General features: G+C 33.4%; 2 protein-coding genes across 2 annotated transcripts; one reads left to right on the top strand and one right to left on the bottom strand.

Annotated features, from left to right (window-relative positions):
* The first annotated feature begins 2085 nt into the window (after positions 1–2085).
* Positions 2086–4399, top strand: LOC118060865 (transcription factor MYB61). The gene is made up of 3 exons (XM_035074152.2): positions 2086–2558; positions 2667–2796; positions 2909–4399. Exons 1-3 carry the CDS (start codon positions 2426–2428, stop codon positions 3984–3986), a joined length of 1341 nt encoding a protein of 446 aa, XP_034930043.1. The 5' UTR covers positions 2086–2425; the 3' UTR covers positions 3987–4399.
* Positions 4400–8561: 4162 nt separating this feature from the next.
* Positions 8562–12743, bottom strand: LOC118060864 (pectin acetylesterase 12). Its single transcript, XM_035074151.2, has 12 exons — positions 12181–12743; positions 11395–11477; positions 10762–10891; positions 10612–10685; positions 10366–10452; positions 10155–10279; positions 9984–10044; positions 9819–9872; positions 9636–9713; positions 9381–9486; positions 9137–9282; positions 8562–8922 (listed from the first exon to the last, which is right to left on the bottom strand). The coding sequence occupies exons 1-12, from the start codon at positions 12386–12388 to the stop codon at positions 8815–8817; spliced, it is 1260 nt and encodes a 419-aa protein (XP_034930042.1). The 5' UTR covers positions 12389–12743; the 3' UTR covers positions 8562–8814.
* Positions 12744–20337: the final 7594 nt, after the last annotated feature.

Below are 20337 nucleotides of genomic sequence, written 5' to 3'. Positions count from 1 at the left end.
ATTCTTTAGAACTGAAACGTGTAGAAAATTAAAGATGCATGCATCAAAAATAAGAGTAAGTTTTTACATACATACATACATATGTATATACATATATATACATATATATGATATGGTTGATTAATGGTTAGCAAATAAAAACATAGAGTAAAATAAAAGATGAAGCAATGGTTGACTTCTGAAAACAGCTCATATGTATGGTGGTAGCTACAAGATAAGTGAAGGAGCGCATTACGAGGCATGGAGATTACAAGAATCTTTGCATATATATTATTTAATATACATAATATCGAATTGGGATGTCTGGATGAGGACATTGGCCAGAGGTCAAGGAGATTAAGGAAGCTTCGTAATTCAGTTCAGAGGTTAAGAAGAACAAGGCAGTCGACAGACAGGATATCAAAGAACAATATGCCTGTTACATTAACATTATTGATGATGTTACTCCATTATTATGGAGGTGATCATGAAGCTTCTTAATTGATTTCTCAGAGTCTGAAACGTGTTTGAAGAAAGGCTTTTCTAAGCCATTGTCATGCAGCATACCTTGAACAGAATATATATATTTTGTCTTCCTGCTCGACAACTTGTATAAAAAAATTGTTCTGCAACTTGCCTGAATATATGTAATCAAATTAAATGGAAATGAGCCGATAATTAAGCAAATTTTCTTCATTAATTTTCTTTAATCGCCATCAACATTTATTCTGGCATACACGCGTACCCTGTTTGTCTTCTTCTTCTTCTTCTTCTATGTAGGTATCAGAATTTGGACATGAGAACTGATTGTAAAACATTAGTAGCTAGACGTCTTTCCATTTCCTTGATGATTTTTGTTTTCCTTGTAAACAAATCAAGAATGGTGAAAAAGAAATTTAAATCTTGTCACTCCAACTAATCCATTCATATATATATAGAGAGACACAAACACACACACACACACACGATTAATTTAGTTGGAACTGTGCAATAAATAATGATTGCCATACTGAGTATGCCATGTGTAACCTGTAATAATTCATCAAAAATTTTGTCGTCATTGTAGTCTCTCAAAAAATACGTTACATTAGCTCTCATGCACATCAACTCCTATCCCACCCCATCCTATAGAGGACAACAGCATTACTGTGACTGTCCTGGCTATTTATTTAGCTAAAAGAGTGCGTGCATGGGATGACCAGACCCCTCCCTTCTCTATTTACTAGTATTAATTTTGGCCATATATATGGATAGCATTTTCCCATAATGAGAAGAACAAGTTAGTAATTCAAATTGCAAGATGTATCGAGTGATTTGTATATACATGTGTGTGGAGAACTGATTGAATTTGAGGGTTTTTCTGAAAGAGAAGGAATATTTCCTCATATGATTCTAAAACAATTACTTTAGGTTACCGAGACTGGAAAAGTTGCGTCAAAAGGCCTGACACAAAAGAGAAGGTGGATGGTAGCTGAAAGTTGCTTGCCAAAAGGGAGGGTAGTAGCTAGCTAGCTAGCTGATCAAGGATAGGATTGATCACAGGGAAGTATTTAGAATTTTCTTCCTATCGAACAAGACTCCAAGAGGAGGCATATGTAGAAGCCGCTGCTGCTATCATCAATTTATTGCAGGATACCATATTTGCTTCATCTCGCTAATTTGGGGTGTTTCTTGCCCTCAAGAAACTTTCCCTTCTCCATTCTTGTGACTTTTTTTGCATTAGGAATCTTGGGATGGACTTGGTTAAATATGATATTGCTTAAAACCCATCCTATCTCCTCCCATCGCAATATCTCTTCCATTGTAAATAAATAAAAGCAACTCCCATCCATCTTATCCTTTACAAGTACATGTCTCCATCACCTTCAACTTTTACTCGGGCTTGTGAGCGCAACACTTCTTACAATTACTTAAATATCTGCCGAGAGAAGAGCCCCACCAGTCCTCCTCTGCAGAAGTCTTGAATCCTCAAGTTTTGAAGGGAAATAACTACGCCTGGTCAAATTATCGTCACACTACTTCCCCGTGCTCTTCGTTTCTTCATCTGCTAAAGGACACCGGTAGGATCAGGACCGTCCATGAGTTATGGAACCCACCTTATTGTGGTCCCAAATGCTGACATGGACCATCCAAGACAACAGCATGTAACTCTGGAAAACCATGTATAAATCTGAAGCCACAATCTTCAATCATCCTCTTGAATATGACTTTTCTCTTTAAGCCGCCTCCTATTAATTTGATTCCCTACCAGGCTGCCACTTCATTTTCTTCTCACCACTCCATTCTCTCTCTCCCCCCCTCTCTCTCATCGCATATTCCAATCACTTCCCCACTTCCTAGAATCCATTTCAAAGCCCCAACTCTTCTCCTGTTGCTGACACAATACTTGGCCACTTCTTAAGGGTTTGTTTGCCAGCACTGCATTGCAGGTTTTGTTGCACTCCTCATGGGGCGGCATTCTTGCTGTTACAAGCAGAAGTTAAGAAAAGGCCTGTGGTCTCCTGAGGAAGATGAGAAACTTCTTAATTATATTACCAAGCATGGACTTGGCTGTTGGAGCTCTGTCCCTAAACTGGCAGGTACCCTTTGTTTGTTAATAATAATGCTGAGTAAATGGTGTCAGAATACTAGATTTAGAATTCCTGTAAACATCTCCTAATTTACATTACATAAACACACACTGACAGGTTTGCAGAGGTGTGGTAAGAGCTGCAGGTTAAGGTGGATTAACTACTTGAGGCCTGATTTGAAGAGAGGAGCATTTTCTCAGCAGGAAGAGAACTTGATTATTGAACTCCACGCAGTTCTTGGCAATAGGTATTTTATATTTATATTAACTTTATAAACTCATTCTTAATAAGACTTTATTTATATCAAACTTGAGTGTTTCGATCATATAGTGACTACTTATTGCTACCTACTTGATCAGATGGTCTCAGATTGCAGCACAGTTACCTGGAAGAACTGATAATGAGATAAAGAATTTATGGAATTCCTGCATTAAGAAGAAACTGAGGCAGAGAGGCATTGACCCCAACACTCACAAATCACTTTCTGAGGCTGAGGATGGTAAAGAGAAGCAGCAGCTCACAGCTGACAAAAGCAATGAGAAAGTTTCTACTGTATCAAATGAACTGAACCTCATTGAGGCAGCTACTTTAAAACCACCTGCAGTTTCTTCCAGAAGCTCAAACGTCATCACCACCAACAACAATAAGGACAGAAGTGGTAGTAGCAACTTGACAAATGTTCCACCGACACAGGAATTCTTCCTCGACAGGTTTGGTACCTCCCATGAAAGCTCCACCACGGCCAGTTGCATGCCTTCTGATTTGATGGATTATTTCCCTTTCCAGAAATTGGATTACAAACCTTTTATAGACCTCTCAATGAATCCAAACACCACTCTCTGCTTCAATCCAAATTCCTCCTCTTCTGAGATGATTTCTCATGAGTTCAATTCTAGTATGACACCTCCGACTATTCTCCCATCCGTGTCAACCTCTATGTTCCAGACTCCAATATGTGTGAAACCTTCTGTTAGTCTTCCATCTGATCATAATCCTTCTGTAGGCTCTTGTGATGTCAATGGGGTTCAGAACTGGGAAGCAAGTAGCTTCAGCAACAACGGAAGTAGAAGCAATGGAAGCAGTAGCAGTATTGAATTGCAAAGGAACACCAATTTCTTTGAGAGCAGCGCCTTCTCGTGGGGTTTAGCTGATTGTGGGAAATCCAGCGACGAAGCTCACCTTCGATCTCTCGCAAACGAGACGGTTGAAGACATCAAATGGTCTGAATATGTTAGCACCCCATTCTTTCTTGGAAGCACAATACAAAACCAAACATCTCAACATCTGTACAGTGAAGTGAAACCTGAAACACACTTCATAGCACAAGGGTCAAGTACTAGTTGGCTACAGAATCAACATCAACAAGCTTCACAGCCAGCAGAAATCTATACCAAGGATCTGCAAAGACTTGCTGTGGCTTTTGGTCAATCCATATAGGTTATTTTTTAACATGCGCAGAGTCTAATTAATTCAATTACACAGGTTTTTCAGTTTGAGATGGAATATTGGGGAATAGATTGTCTTCTGGCTACAGGTGTGTGCTATAGAGTTACTTCTTTTGATTTTTTGTAAATGTGTCTGATACAGAATTCTTCAGCCTTTTGTTTACTTCATAAATATCTGGGATTGAACCAAGTTCATGTTGTCATTGTCTTTGAAAAACAGCTCTGTAGAAATTTTCTTAATAAGGCTTGTTGAAATTTTCTTCAACTCTCTGTAATTGTATCTGTGACTGTAAGCAATCCATCCATAGCTTTTTTTTCTTTAGGCTTTACCTCCTCACCTTTTAAAATTGAAAAATCCTGCAAGATTGTGACTCTGTCTGCAATATATCCGAGAATCTTTTGGTTTCCTGGGATTCATAATTTACTTAGTGTCATCCATATATATTTTCCTGTATTGATCTCTTCAAATTACAAAAATACAGAAAGAAAATTCCAATCTGTGCTTTTCTAATGCAAAATTCAAGGGGCCATTTATCTTAAATGGGTGTCTATCATTGTCTGCTATAGATGGAGATACTTTTCACTTTTTTGACAGCCGTTTAGTCACTTCCCTTCGCTTCAAGAGACAACCCTTGAAGACATCAAACTATAGTTGCTGTCTTCCTCTGAATTACCTCATCAAAAAAGTGCCTTGACATGCTTATTAGAATTACAACCCAAGTGAATAACGAAGGCAGGCAGGCGTATCTATATATATACATACACACATATAGCAATCCCTTCTAGTCGACAAGGCTTGTGCTGTGTATGTATGACTTTCAATCTGATAAGGGCCATACATTTCCTGTATCAAGTCTTTCTTGAGGTACTAACATTATCTTAAAGGACATGGCTGAGCAACAATATTCCCATTCAGTTTCAAGGGAAAGTGGATATTTAAATGAACAGTAATGGCGAGGTGACAAAATCTACACCATTGATCACTCTAGGACACCCAGTCTAATGTATTGTCCTTGCTGTGGGCCTTTACTTTTACTTCTTCTGTGATGAAGACTGAAAGGGGTCCCTCAAAGGGGCATCTACGTACTGATGCTGAAATTTTAAGAGAGAAAGATAGGAATTTAGTGTTTCCAGGCACATCCTGTTGGACCAAAAAAAAAAGGTGTGTTTTCTGGCAAATGGAAGAGTAAGAGGTAACAAAACGAAGGCCTTGCTAAATCAGCAGGCTGACAAATTCACCAAGAAGTGACAATAATCTGTGTGTGGTAAATTATGCATGGGGCTTAAAAAAAGAGATTAGAAAGTAAAAGGTAATATTATGATTTTTTGTCCTGGGAGATTAACAGGGTAAAATTACGAGAGGATTAACAATGAAAAGAAAACAGGGCCCAAGTAAAATTGTCATATTACAATCTTCCATGCTTGCCATCATCATCATCATCATCATACAAAGTTTGAATTCCCACTGTTTTTTATTTCAGCTGCAGGCTAGGGATGCTATGTGCTTGCCCCTTTGTTGCCAGTAAAATGGTCTAAGAACATTTGGAAGTAATACTTAAAGTTTTAACATATGAGATAGGAGGCGACAACGACTAAAGATATTTTTTAGGGTGTAAACACCCTTCTACCATGCAAGTGATTTAACAAAATTAGAATTTAAATGCACACAGACAGTCTCTTACCGTTGGAAAAAAAAGACAATAAAAATGGCAACAAATTTGTCCCATATAGAATAAGATTCTAATCTTCCTGACATAAAAATGAATAATAGTGGGTTACAATTCATTCCTCTCATACATGCGACAAGAAGGCTCATGTTTGTCCATGTGCAGACATCCTAAGCAAATAGTTTCCTTCAATAAACTATGAACAAAGTCTCTTCCTTCTTTGCAAGAAACCTCCACACACATATATATGTATGAATTATGATGATATATTCACCTCAAACACATGTGAGCCGAATTATTGTGTCTTTTGTTAATTAGGGCCCTACAATCATGGGTGCAGAAAGAACACACAGAAAGTCTTGTGATGCAATGCCAGACTGAGAGAATGGAAACAATAGGAGGGCAGAAAGCTTTCTCCCATTTGTTTATAATGTCCGGCAATAGAAAATTCAAATGCCCTTGGAATCATGCTTTTTTATTGAATTATACTATAATAATAAGAAGAAGAAGAAGAATCGGTCTTTTAATGACATATAGGCGAAAAAGAACACAAATGATGACGCTGCTGATGATGATTATGGCAATGATGAGTACATAGAATTTAACATTATCATATCGAATATTATATGCGATTCTCTTTTACTTATGAAAGATACACTTGCATGAGACAGGTAAAATCAGGGCGATTAGGACAGAGAAACAAATAGAAGATCGATGTGGTGTGGATGAAAGTTACAGCATTTGCAACGGAACGAAGAACAAGCTGGCTTGAAATCAATTCTACTTGAAAGAATGCTACAGTGGTGTTAATAGCTGTTGGTTCTGAAACTGCTACCTTCCATTGGAAGTTAACAGACTCCCAGATCTTAGGATCTAATGATCTTATTAGGTTATAGGCACTTGTTAGCAAAACCCCAGGAGGGAAACAGAGAGTTTTCCATTCAGGAAACTGCAACTGATCACCTGACCTGTTGCAGTTTATCCCTATCATTTTCAGGACTAGTTTGCTCCATTCTGCTGATGTTACTTGGGTTGTTGGGTTCCATATTATTTATGGTGTTGTTCCTTCAACTTTGTGGCATTAGCAAGCAAAATGTTAATTTAATCCTCACATTGTTCATCACCTACATAATCAATCAAAAGGTTAATGATTAGGAATCCTATCACAATCATAGCCACTGATCATCAAATCTGATACTTTAGAGCGCCTGCATGTTGAGAAAATTAAAGACTAACAACCTCAATGAGAAAGCCCATGTCCTAAAAAGCCCACGAAGCTCCATTGTAAGGACGGGGTGTTTGTTTTGCTGGGTATTTTTTTGAAGTCATAACATTTAATTTATAAACTTAGTTTATTTATTAAGAAATAATCTCAACTCATTTTATCTCTTAAGATATTTTATAAATTAATGGTAATGGTAATATTATGAATTGAGTATTCATAACATATTTTACAAATAATCAAATTCATAATATTATCTAACCATTTCAATCATTAATCTATTGTGTGATTTAACTACTATGGAATTCTTGTATCATTATTTACCAAGTATTGTAGTAAAGCATTTAACAGTTTTATTTAGAATTCAAAACAAAAGCTCCTCAATGCGTGTGATAAATCCTCTGACAATCTCTCTCTAACAAATGAAAAGAAAAAAAAAACTTCCCATTTTAATTTTTTTAAAAATATATTCTGTTGTTTTTGTGAATCAACTTAACACTTTTCTGTTCACTGGTTTAAATCATAATCATTTGGGTCATGTTTGTTTCCTGGAAAGTATTTTTCGGAAAACTATTTTCCAAACTTTCCTGTGTTTGTTTGTCATTAGAAAAGTTGGTCAATGGAAAACACTTTCCGGTCAACGGAAAATACTTTCCAGTCAATTTCAATCAAATAAAAATTTGACTTGGTTTTCAGGAAAGTGTTTTCCCTTTAACTGTGTTTGTTTTCCGGAAAGTGATTCCCAGAAAATCACTTTCCAAACTTTCTTGTGTTTGTTTGCCAGTAGTAAAGTTGGTCAATGAAAAACACTTTCCAGTAAAAGAAAAATTTGGCTTGGTTTTCAGGAAAGTGTTTTTCTAAAACATTTGGGGGGAAAACACTTTCCGAAAGTTGTGAAAAATTTAGAAATGTCATTATTTGTTGATTATATCAAATTTGATCCTTAAACTTTTAATTGCTATATATATATTTTGTTTTGAATATTTATTTTTCAATTTCATCTCTTAAAATTTTATTTTTATATTAACTTTGGTTCTTATTTTTATACTTGTTATTTGCTTTTTTCTTGTCATATTTTTATTGAAATTTTTTGTCTATCAAATTTGATCCTCATTCTTTTGATTGTTACTTATTTTATTTGAAATAATTTATGAAATGTTAATTATTATTATTTTAATTTCTTCATATTTTATTTTTTTTTTAATTTTTTAGATTTGATTTCTATTATTTTGATTATTATTTATTTTATTTGAGATAATTTATAAAATTATTTTTTTTTTAATTTCATTCTCATTCAACTTTTTAATTTGTAAGATTTGTTTCTTATTATTTTAATGAACTTGAAAAATTAAAATATTAATAAGTTATTTTCCAGTTTATTTTTCATGACATAACCAAACACTGGAAAGTGTTTTCCAACTCACTTTTCATTACACTACCAAACATCGGAAAATATTTTCTCGTAATTTACTTTCCCTGAAATTTATTTTTTTAAAAAAAACTACTTTCCAGCAAACAAACGGAGGGTGGTTTTGCTCATAATGTTCTTATTTAAAGAATACAGCACTCAATCTTTTCGCTTCCACGACAAAGAGGTTGTATTGGCCCAGCTGACAAAAGATGATAGCACAGTCAAAAGAGAGAGTGGGGATGGTAGCCAACCTTTCTCAAACACAAAGTACAAAATATAAGCATGAAGATGTGGACTTCCTGATTGATATAAATATTACAATTCGAATTTGGCATGTAATGCACAAGATGTGCTGCATCAAATACAAAGGCTTGCTGATAAATTTACATTTCTCAGCACACCCTTCCTTGTTATTGTCCTCTACCAAATTTCTTTGAATCGGATGGTTCTATTACAGTAACAATGAGGATGTATCAAATAAGATGACTGTAAAAAGATGAACCTTTCGATTAAATTTGACTCATCTAAAAACCAGATTGTGGCAACTGTTGTCACAGGGATAGGGGCAATCGATAGCCTTCTCGCCTGCACGGTCGAAATACCAATCTCCAACAGCAAGTGCAATAGGCTGCACATTGTTAATCACATCAATTAGATATTTGAAAGCTTTGATAATGTGAGAGATGAATCAAACAGGGACTGCTAGTGCTCTATAAAATGCAACCAGGAATGAGGAACCCCAAGAAAAGGGCCACAAAACAATAACTTGTGTTTTTCCTTTCTGTTTCTTTTCGAGATCAAAGCAACCTTGATGAATAATTATGAGGTTTGATTAGACATACCTTGCTTCCAAGGACGGGAGAATCATCGGCAAACCATGTATCTTGCCTCTCTGATTGGCAGTGAGCAAAACATGAATTTATAAACAATCCATTCTGTCTAGAATTTGAAAAGCCTTCTATTGCATTTAGCATTTGATTCCTAAATCCTGTCATGAAGAAACACATGAAAATGCCTCAATGAGCATACTGAAACTGTTATGTTTTGTAGACTATATTAAATAAATTGATCTACAATATAAAGTACCTTGCAGAAATTGGAGTTGAGGTGCGGAACATTTTGAGTGGTCCTTTCTGCAATTGCTCCAGTAGCCATGGGGATCAGCAGATGGTGGAGCTAAGCTGGACTGGATCTGAATTCACATGGTAAATATGAGTTTCGGTGATCTTATAAAACCTTCCACTAACAGTAAGTTAACTCGTGTAGTTTGTTAGTCAAGGACTACTCCGCTAACAATAAAAGACTCTTGCATTCTCACATTTACAGGAAAAGGATTATTACCTGCCATGAATCATAGGCTGTATTGAGAATGAACAATGGGGCTTTAACATTGCCGATTATGTTTTGTGGGAAGAAGCACTGAAATAAAAAGGAAATCACAGAAAGATAGATGAGTTTCATATTTATGTAATACATGCTAATTAGATAGATGTGAGACGAGAGAATGATAAATAAAATGATTACAGATGTTGGATCAAGGTGGTTGGTGCATATACGTGGAAGGTTACTCTGCACCCCCTGAGAGAAGTATGAAAAATACCACAATTAGCATTCAGTAAAAGCATAACTCAAAATCTTCAAACTACAAACATAGCTAAATTTACAAAAAGTTAGACATCAGTATACTACCTGCAAGCCGACAACTCCACTGTATACGTTTCTTAAGGTGCGCCCACCAGAAACATCAACTCTAAAATTTCCAAAAGGAATGAGAACGGATAAGTTAGGGGCTAAGTGAAGAGAAATCAATTCTTAGAAATGAGAAAAACAAGAACGAGTGTCAAGATAACAAGCAATTACACATCAAGGAATAAACCAGCATCACTCAGGCATTTCACTCTAGTTGTTCTTGGAAACAAATCCCTAAACTCGTCACAGTGTAGAATAGAAGCTAGACCCCCAGCAGAGCAGCCAGAAAGAAGAGCCTGAGAAAAAATAACAAAATTATTGCAAGAAGAATCAAGAAGAAAAGATAGCGGTAAGAAAATTGAAAGCTGATGAGATATAAGACCTGATTGGCATAGCGCATTCCACTAGACATTAAATCTTCCATTGCAGCTGACCATATACGTTGTCCTCTAAATTGCAGCTCTGCAGCCTAAAACAAAATCATTTGATTCTAACATGTGAGCTCACGTGATTAGTCATAACTTTCATGATGCTAGTTTACGAGCTCTCAATCAACTCATATAAATGGAAAATGTGTTAAATTCAAATATATAATCAGGGATGCTATAGTAAATGGCAAGATTCCAACCTTATTTTCACTGTCCCCGGTAAAAGAAGCACCATCACAGTAACGGAGTTTTATTCTGTTCCAGTTGAAAAAATCTGCAAAACCCATGTCAATAATGCATCTTGGACAAATAAAGTGGTATTTTAAAGTATTTGAGAGTTATGGTTAAACCAGGATTTTCTTCAGGTTTATTGCTCAGTATTCCTGTAAACGCCAGCTGCTTTTCCATGTAGTTAGATGAACCTCGCCGAGTGTTTTTACGGTAAACACAAGCTCTGACAGTATTACACCATCCTCCCCCCTGCACAAGATTTTCAACAAAGTCATCGATGTCAATTGAAAGGGGCCTGTGAAACTTGCATAGCCAGCTGACTAAGTAGCTTAAGTCCGCAAATCCTAAGAGAATTTAATTCAAGGTTATCAACCTACTTACCAAGAAAAAATTTTAAATATCAGTGGCTCCCAATCCAATATCAAGAGCTTCAGATAAATATTCTTAATCCAAGTACCGATTGCAGTAAAAATCATATACATTAATTCACGTAGGTAATTATTTGTATTTTAATTTTCCAAGCATTGTCATCTTGTGAGTCTGTAGTTCTTTTAACTGCCCAATGGCCAGTAACAAGACATAATTAATCATCTACACAAATGATGAATCGTTTAAGCTCACAGCCGAAACAAGTAACCAAACAGTTGAAAATACAGACCATAAATTATGACTTCAAGATTATGTAAGAAAAATTATGCAAAAGCAAGAGACTACAAGTTAGTATACAATTTCTAACATGAATAATTACAAACCTCCAATTGAATAAGCCAGCTATTTGCCCCAGAACCATACCCACGATGCCAATGGTATCCAGGCAATGTTCCATCCAAACAGACTGCAAGATTGACAGATGATAATTAGGACAAGATATGAGACAAATCATCATTGCAAAATACATTAAAATATCTTACATGTCACAGCTCTTAAAAACTAACTACACAATTTGTTTAAATAAATTTGAATGTAAGAGATTTGAAGCAATATCAACAACAACAACAAAAACCAAATAAAAATGTGAAAATTTGAATCTTGATTATCAACAATACCAACCACATTGCTATTGCTGTGATAATAAGTGAAGAAATTGGAGTAAAACAACAGAGGATGGAACAAAAATGTCTCTCTGTGCCCACAGAACTGTCAAATAACAAAGAAAACATAAAAAAATGCATCTCTGCCTATATGTATATCATATCAAATTTAAAACAAATTGGGGTCCTTTATTTATTTTTTTCCTCACAACGATAGAAGTAATATTTAAATACATTTTTCTTCTCTTTCCTCTTTACTTATTTTCTCGCAAAGATATGTAGAAAAAGAGAATATAAATAAGGAGGAAACAAATCTAAATCATTGAAGAACTCAGAAACCAAAAAAAATAGAATCTGACAATATAATGAAAGTTGAATAATATCAATACCAGTAAGACATAGGAAAATGAAAAGCGGCATTTAGTTTTCCTTTAAAAAAAATAAAGAAGAAGAAGCAAACTTTGGCTTCTGAAAATGAAAAGAAGCGATCTATAAAAGTTAAATTACCTGCGCCTTTAGCAGCAGCTGATTTGATGAGAGTGAGGCCAACCAACAAAGCATTATTTCCAAAAACAGCTTTAGATTCATTATAATAAGAAGCATTAGTTTCAGTGTAAAACAGCTCTTCTTCATTGATCTCCAAGATCCCATTTACCTCCCATGCCCCAAAAAGACAAAGAAAAGCAGCAGCAGCCCAGAAGCCGAAAAGCTTCATTTTTTATTTTTTTTTTTTTTGTTAGCTCTGTGTGCGAAGTAAATCTTGAAAAGAAACAGAAGGAAAGAAGCAAAAGGTGAAAGCTTTGGGTTTGGGTTTGGCCTCACAAGGGAAGGGATGGTTTGTTACACTTAGCAGTGTTAGTTTTATACTAAAAATGGCTAATTTGTCAATGTCAGTATGAGCATATTTATTTAAATTACTATTAAATATTAAGAAGAAGAAGAAAGAGAGATAGAATCTAGTAGCTTAGCTTCCTTGAATTTATTTGGGAAGCTAAATCTATAGGATCAGAGAATGCTTTAAGGCTTGAGTTTAGAGAGAGAGATGTTTTATTTGCCGGGCTTTTCAAGGTTTATTACTGGAAGCGTGCTAGGAATCTGACAAAGATTTAAAGTAGATATAGTCTTTGATGTATTATCATATTATCAATTTAGCCCTAAACCTTTTTGTTTGTTTAATTTAACTCTAAATACAGTCGATGATATAGACAATGACATGTTAGTGATCATATTGAAGCTTATTTCCATGCATTGGATGGAGGTAATTGAAAAGTAAATGGAAGTTAGACAAAATATTTCAACTACCAGTAACATCAAATGAAATAAATGGAAGGCTTATAACTTATTTGATAAAATCAAATAGTTTGGAACTAAATTGAAATTGAAGTAATTCCTTAGGGGCTATATATATTAACGTTCCCCGTTTAATGTATGTATACAAAGAAACTACGGAAAATTTAATGGTGCAGAGAGAGTGTGAGCATGTGATTTGAGGGGGGGGGAGGAGGAGGAGGAGGCACATTTGGAATGAAAGGAAGGAGGGGTGATTTGATGAAGTATGAAAGTGTTTGTATGGTAGCGTAGCAGCGTGGGGGTGGTTAAATGCAGTAATGTTTGGCTCTGGTTAACGGAAGGAGGTGTCCTTTTGCCTTTATTATTTCTTCTCTTTTCTCTCTCTCTCTTTTTTTTTTTGTTTGTGTGTGTGTGTGTGTGTGTGTGTGTGACTGTGGTTCCCTTTTGCTTCCCTTCTCTTCTCTTCTCGGTAGATGAACCTCTGGTGCATGAAATAATAAGAGGTGTTTGGGATGATTGGTGCGTTTTTTTTTTAAATAATGTTTTTTATAAAAATATATTAAAATAAATTTTTAAAATTTTTAATATCCATGAATCAAAATCATTAAAAAATATTAAAAAATCAATTTAATATTTTTTCAAATAAAAAATTATTTAAAAAATATATAAAAATAAAAACAAAATTTGTGTCAAACACTAGACACAACTGCATTCGTTTCTTCTTGAATTATTGCCAAGCAAGAAAATAAAGGAATCGTTTCTTTTCTTTTATCTTCATTGAAGCTAAACAACAGAAAACTTAACATTGGCTACAAGGGATTGATTCCAAATTCCGAAATTCAAAGAAAAGGATTATCATCTGCAAAGCATTTTGAATTTGATTTTCCAGTTAATTATCGCTTCTTCTTTTTGTTTAGATTTCTTTTATGGATATAAATCATCAAAACCTCCAAATGAGTGTCGCTGGCACTTGAAAAAATCTAAAAAGAAGAAGAAACATCATGGTACCTCATCCAATAATCATGTAAGATCCGTGAAATGCTCTCTCCTTGAATTAAAATGAGGATGCATTAAACTGTTCAGATTTAGATCTATAAAAAATAATTATGTTGACCTATGCTTGATGCATCCTCGTAATTACTGGTAAGAAGTTAATTAAGCAATTAGTGGAGTGCTACTGTACTGATTATGCAGGGTGGGTACTGCAACATAATTAATTACCAGAATACAATGATAAATTAACAATAATTATGTTGAACCGTATGGCGTTAACTAATTAATGACACCTCAGGGGGACCAGACCTTGGCATGCGATGTGTTTGGTCCTCTCTTCCTCGTCAACTGCTGTTATTCCTTCCTTCTCTCTCTCTTCGTTCTAGATTTGGTACTGGTTTTTCTATGGATGCAACTTTCTCTCTCATGTTACCGCTTTTTTTTAATTCCATGAGTTAAATTTAATTTAAAGATTTTAATAAAATTTTATATTTAGAATTATTTTGAGGGTTAGGAATTCAATCTCTAAAAACACTATAAAAATAAATAAATAAAATCTACATCTTTAATTTACAATTTCAAGGTAGAGAAATTTAATATTAAAATTAACTTTTTCAAGAAATTTATATAGCCTTTAAATTTTTTTTTGAAGAAATAAAATGAAAATAACAAGAATAATATATGAAACAAAATATTTTTTTCAACCATGTGAATCCAACTTATTCAATTGAATTTAAATCAAATACTGTAATTTAATTCAATTACAAGGACTTAAACAACACTATAATTTTCTCTTTTTTCTCTCAAACAAAGACCTAAAATATGAACATTATGATATTTTGAATGAAAATATATAAAGAAACTAAAATAGAAATTGAGAAGATTCTCAGGGTATTTTTTTTTTCCCGCTATAGGCTCTAAATAAATAGTGTTGGGTTAAAAAACGCCACATCTTTCCCTTGCTTTCAATATTGTCCTTTTATTTTTTTATTTTTTTATAAATAATAAAATTAATTTTTTTCTTGCAAAATTAATCATCAACCCAACCCAATTTCAGAATGTTTTTTTTTGACATCGTAATAAATAGATAAAAAATAAAAATAAATTATGAAATCTAACCCTAAATTAACACAGCATGAACATATATATATAAAAAAAAAAAGAAATTAAATTTCTTTTTTTTAAAAAAAAAATAATAAAGAGAAGAAAGAAAAAAAATTATAATAACTCACAATGTTTTTACTCACAATCCACCGTACAATAACACTTGGCAGTTGTAGGTTCTTGCTAATTTTAAGATTATGTTTCTAATGCCATTTTCTAAAAATATGCCATGGCTTAAATAATATCAACCCAAACCCTTCCTTCTCTTCATTCAATTTATCCATATCTTAATTGTTTTAATTCTTTTTTTAATGGAATTAATTGTTTTAATCTTCTTCTTCTTTTTATTATGATTATCTTGTCTATTTTCTTATTAGGCTAAGGTCTACATAAGAAATAAAAGGGAGCTAAAGAAGATGAAGAAAAGGGCTTTATATGGTGGGTTCCGATAAAGAAGATGGATGGTGACCAACGATGGTTCAGTTAGGTAGCTGGGGACCATGGTGGGTGGAGACTGGGTGTTGATGGTGGTGGTTCTTGCTTCCCTCCCTTCCTACGAGACGGGAACAGCTAGGTTGTCCTGGTGTCGAGGCCCCATGCAATTTGCTGGTAATCAGCTAGCTAGTTGTGCTTGATATTAGCGCCAACAATGCCGTAATGCCCCTCTCTTACGCCTCCTGGCTGCTTCCCATCGAAAGGAACAAAACCCTAGCTCCCTAGAATATTGACCCTCTCTAGCTCTTCTGACCTGCCCTTTTCGTAAGGACCTAGCTACCCAGCTCATGACCATTCCCACTAATTCTACTGGTGGCTGGTAGTGCACTATAACTGCTTCCAATTGCCTTGGCAACCTAATATGTCAAATATCTCATTATTGGGTATGTAGCTGGCTCTCTCGATTCACTTTTAATTGTTTTAATTCTTTTTTTAATGAAATTAATTGTTTTAATCTTCTTCTTCTTCTTTTCTTATTATTACTATCTTGCCTATTCTCTTATTAGCACCTGCTCTATCGTGCTGGTCTTCCTGTATATAAATTATAATTCGGACCCTTTTTTATTTGTATATGCCAAACACGTCTTAAAGTATTTGAACCAGAGCAAGATTCTTAACGTGTGAAGGGCTTGTAAGAAGGAGAACAGAGAATTGACGAATGTCTTTGTCTTGATCTCTAAGAAACAAATCAAGACGTTAAAGCGAGGAGCAATGCATGGGGTGGGGTATGAGCTTCTGGACGTACTAAGGATCGCTGTTCATTTTGAGAATAAGATTCTCAAATGTTCATTAAATTCAAGATAGATCTCTACCTGCTGCAACCAATAATAGCACGTGAGTTGAGAGGCTCGAACTCCTTGCTCTTTCCCATGACCTCTTGTTTATTTTGCGTGCAACACACCACTCAGTTAACCGCACGCTGGCCCACCTCCAATCCAATCTCCTTCCCTTTCTGCCCCTTTGATCTCTCCCCTCCTCCATGTTTCATTTTACTTGTCGGTCCCTTTTTGCTATTATTGTTCTCAATTAATAAATAAATAAATCACCAAGTGTCCGGCAACTTGCAATATAATGATTTCAATTATAGTTATTACAACGTAACTGGACGCGTTATACTGTGGGTGTATGCTAAACAATTTCTAAATATTAAAAAATATTTAAGTTATGAAAAGTTTTGTCTAAAAGGTCAAATCTACCATTCTTTGTTTAACTTCAGTCTTAAATTAAATAAAAATTATCATAACAAGATCTGTTCAAGTTGATAAGTTCATAAACAATTTAGATAACTCAAAAAATACATCCTTTTACTTTTAAAAAATTTCAATATATTTTTTTAATATTAAAATAACGACTTATTAAATTGATTCAAGCTTTATGACTTAACCCACCAGATAAACGATCAAATTATGGACTTCACTAGATTTAATAATTTTATTTTTAAAATCTATTTTTCTTAATTAAATAATAACAATTGCCAAAGTAATTATTTGAGACAACGAGAACCTTACAAAAATCAAATAAACACAAATTATAAAGCTCATTTTTTATCTATCTTAAGTTAAACCACCAACAACACAATCTGGGTCATGAACTCCACTAAGTTTAATAAAAAAAATATATTTTTTATTTAATTATACAATATAAAAATAAAAGCTCGTAAAATTAACTATCAACCAAATATTGAGATGTTTTTTGAGATTGTAATAACCTTTTATGAATCAAACCGAAATAAATTGTGATGACCAATTCAAAATCAATTAAATGTTGAATGAAAAAAAAAAACTAATAAAAAAACTCAATAAAAATTCAAAGTTAGATGATTGAAATAATATATATATATATATATATACAAAAAAAAAAAAAAAAAAGCTAGACTCATGAGCTGGGTGGACTAGGGCATTTAGGCTTTCTTTAAGCTAGCAACATGAGACCTATCGTTTATTGGGTTGCTTGCCCAGAATCTAACCACCACTAGGGTGGCAAAAAAATAAGAGGATAAGGAATTGACCTAAAATTTCATTTTTCAACCCATTTTAACAAAAACCTAATAAACACAATTAAACCTCCACAAACCACTTACCAACCTAAAAAACATCCTATAATCATTCAAAATAATATAAATTAACAAAATAAAAATAAACTAAATGAACCTTGACCTCCTATTCCCACCACTATTGAACTCTCATTGAGAAAAGGGATTCAATAAAACAAATATATATATATATATATATATATATATATATATATATATATATAATGGTTGGATTGTAGCTATCATGTAACTTCATAATTTTTTGGTAGATGATGTTTTCTTTCAAATATAAGGATTGAAAATTAAATAAACTAAACTCTGAGATCAAAATCAAAATTATAAAAACTATGAGACTAGTCATGGATTTTCTCCATGTTTTACTTTATGATCCTTTGTTTTTTAATTTTTTCTTTCTATTACAATTTTAAACTTTTTTTCATGGAATTAGGTCACAAAAATGATTAAATAAAAAAGAAGAAAAAGTTCAAGGGTGAAATTAAAAAATATAAAAATGAAAAAAAAATAGGCAATCTATATTGTTTACATGAACGGTAAAGTAGCTGGGAAAAAAAGCCCAATTATGGTAGTTTGTATAATTCAATTACCTTAATATAAGATCATTAAGATTTTATGTTTTATTTTTAAATAATTTTAGAAGTGCACTCCTAAATCAACTTAAGAAATATGTTTAAATTCAAAAATCAGTAAATAGCTCAAACCTCACTATCCAATTTCTTAATGAGAGGCAGCGTCTGTTTGGTATTGTGGTAGGAATTACTTTTCAAAATATTTTTTATTTAGAAATACATCAAAATAATATATTTTTTTATTTTTTAAAGTTTATTTTTACATCAACATATTAAAATAATATGAAAACACTAAAAAAATTAATTTGAAACAAATAAAAAAAATTATTTTAAAATATAAAAACAAACAGATTTGTAAATGTCATGACAAAGGGTGCCTAACTTCCTAAAGGTGAAAAATATAAAGGTTAGTGGACCTTCAAGTGAACTTAATTGGTATACCAGTTTCATACCTTCATGGACTTGACTTGTTGTTCTTAAAGTCTCAGTAAGTATGCTTTTTAATTTGTAAGTATGAACTAAATTGATGCATTATATATACACATGAACAACAACTTTATTAACCTCTGACTTTAGTATTTGACACAATGAACTAGATTGAATTGATTACCCAAATTATATTTTACCAAAACAGATTGAGACAATTGAGGATGGCTAAAAACCAGTGGAACAGATTCAAATTGTTGTAGTCCAATAATTGTCTATGTAACCATCCTTCTTTGCTTAGTTTAACTCTTTTGGTGATTGCATTTATCAGATTCACAAAAACATTACTTAAGAAGTAGCCAAAAGATAGCGATAGACAACTGATTGAAGTAGACAATGATTTCATGCTTGAAGGTTCCTCATTGTAGAAGAAATCCAATAGTCCTACTAGGGTGAACATGTCTAATATTCTAAAAATTCCATATTGGAAGGATACCCAGAAAAGACAATAGGTTTTTAAGTGCTCGATTCCTTCTTTTAACTTTATCCAAACTTGATATAGCCATTGAAATGGCAGAGAGAACTAGACCAATTCCAATGCATTGAAGTTGTGTGATGTCTAATGGATGCTCGATGATCTTTCGAGAGAAAAAGAACGAAGAAGAACTCATAGATAGGTATGAGTATGATCATAAATATGAGTGGAATCATAAGAACTGATGGGCAGGGGAATCAAAATTGCTAATTTTACGGTGCATGTCATTTCCTTGTTGTGCTGAGAGGGTCTGGAGTTGTGCAAAACATGTATTCATTATGATGGTGCTTCCTAATATAGGTAACCTTCTTGTTAAAATCTTCACTTCTTCAACTTGCATTACAGTGCAAACCTCCCATGACACTGGTTCCATGCCTTGAGGAAGAACTGCGACCTTGCTTTTGTCACGAGAAACTGAATTTTTAACTAAGATAATGACTGAAGAGTTGTCCATATAAATCTTCGTAGTTTTTTTGTTTTGTTTTTGGCATTCTCAATTCTTTCAATAATCATTTTAGCCATACGAAATGATAAACACATAATGTAATCGCTACATATTCAACTTCACGTGTTAATAAAATGACTATAGATTGTTTTTTTAAACCCCATGTGAATGTTGTGTCTTCTATGTAAAAATTGCATCTTTAAATTTAAAGTGATATTTGATGTATGGCTGCATCTAAAGTGATATTTTGGATTGGAGATTTGATGCAAAAGTTTTTTTTTTTAATTAAAAAATAGATATTTTACTTAGTTAATTTTATATATTTTTAATTTTATTCTATATTATTTATAGTTTTTCATTTTCTATTTGAAGAGAATATTTTTCTTAGTTTATTTTTTTTTATATTTACTATTATGAGGGTTTTCTAGTTTTTTCTATATGAAGGGTTGTAGTAGCTATTTAGAAAGTGAATACATGGATAAATAAAATTAAGTATTTTATGATTCGCTCTATAGTTATATTGTTCTTGATCTTTAAGGGTTTTAACCAACCAAGTTATCTTACTTTCTTATCTGTGTAAGTTGGTATCAAAACCCAATGATTCCTTGTGGTTTTGGTTAGAGGCCATAAAAAACATGTATTAAAGCCTAATGATTCGTGATGATTAATTATCACATGTTGTTGAATAACCATGACTGGAAGAGATCACAAAATAATACACTCTCGTGTGGGAAGAGATGATAATGTTCCATCGAGA

The sequence above is a fragment of the Populus alba genome, chromosome 13, assembly GCF_005239225.2.
Source record: "Populus alba chromosome 13, ASM523922v2, whole genome shotgun sequence".
NCBI classification, from domain to species: domain Eukaryota; kingdom Viridiplantae; phylum Streptophyta; class Magnoliopsida; order Malpighiales; family Salicaceae; genus Populus; species Populus alba.
This window is presented reverse-complemented; position numbering and strand designations above follow the sequence as displayed.

Bases quoted from the DNA above. Each gene is read 5' to 3' on its own strand.
- LOC118060865 (XM_035074152.2), top strand. From the start codon at position 2,426: ATGGGGCGGCATTCTTGCTGTTACAAGCAGAAGTTAAGAAAAGGCCTG. The intron at 2,559-2,666 runs GTACCCTTTGTT...ACACACTGACAG, and splicing joins CTCTGTCCCTAAACTGGCAG to GTTTGCAGAGGTGTGGTAAG. The intron at 2,797-2,908 runs GTATTTTATATT...CTACTTGATCAG, and splicing joins CACGCAGTTCTTGGCAATAG to ATGGTCTCAGATTGCAGCAC.
- LOC118060864 (XM_035074151.2), bottom strand. From the start codon at position 12,388: ATGAAGCTTTTCGGCTTCTGGGCTGCTGCTGCTTTTCTTTGTCTTTTT. The intron at 11,478-12,180 runs GTAATTTAACTT...TCAATCTTGCAG, and splicing joins AGCTGCTGCTAAAGGCGCAG to TCTGTTTGGATGGAACATTG. The intron at 9,283-9,380 runs GTACTTTATATT...TCTTCATGACAG, and splicing joins TCAACTCCAATTTCTGCAAG to GATTTAGGAATCAAATGCTA.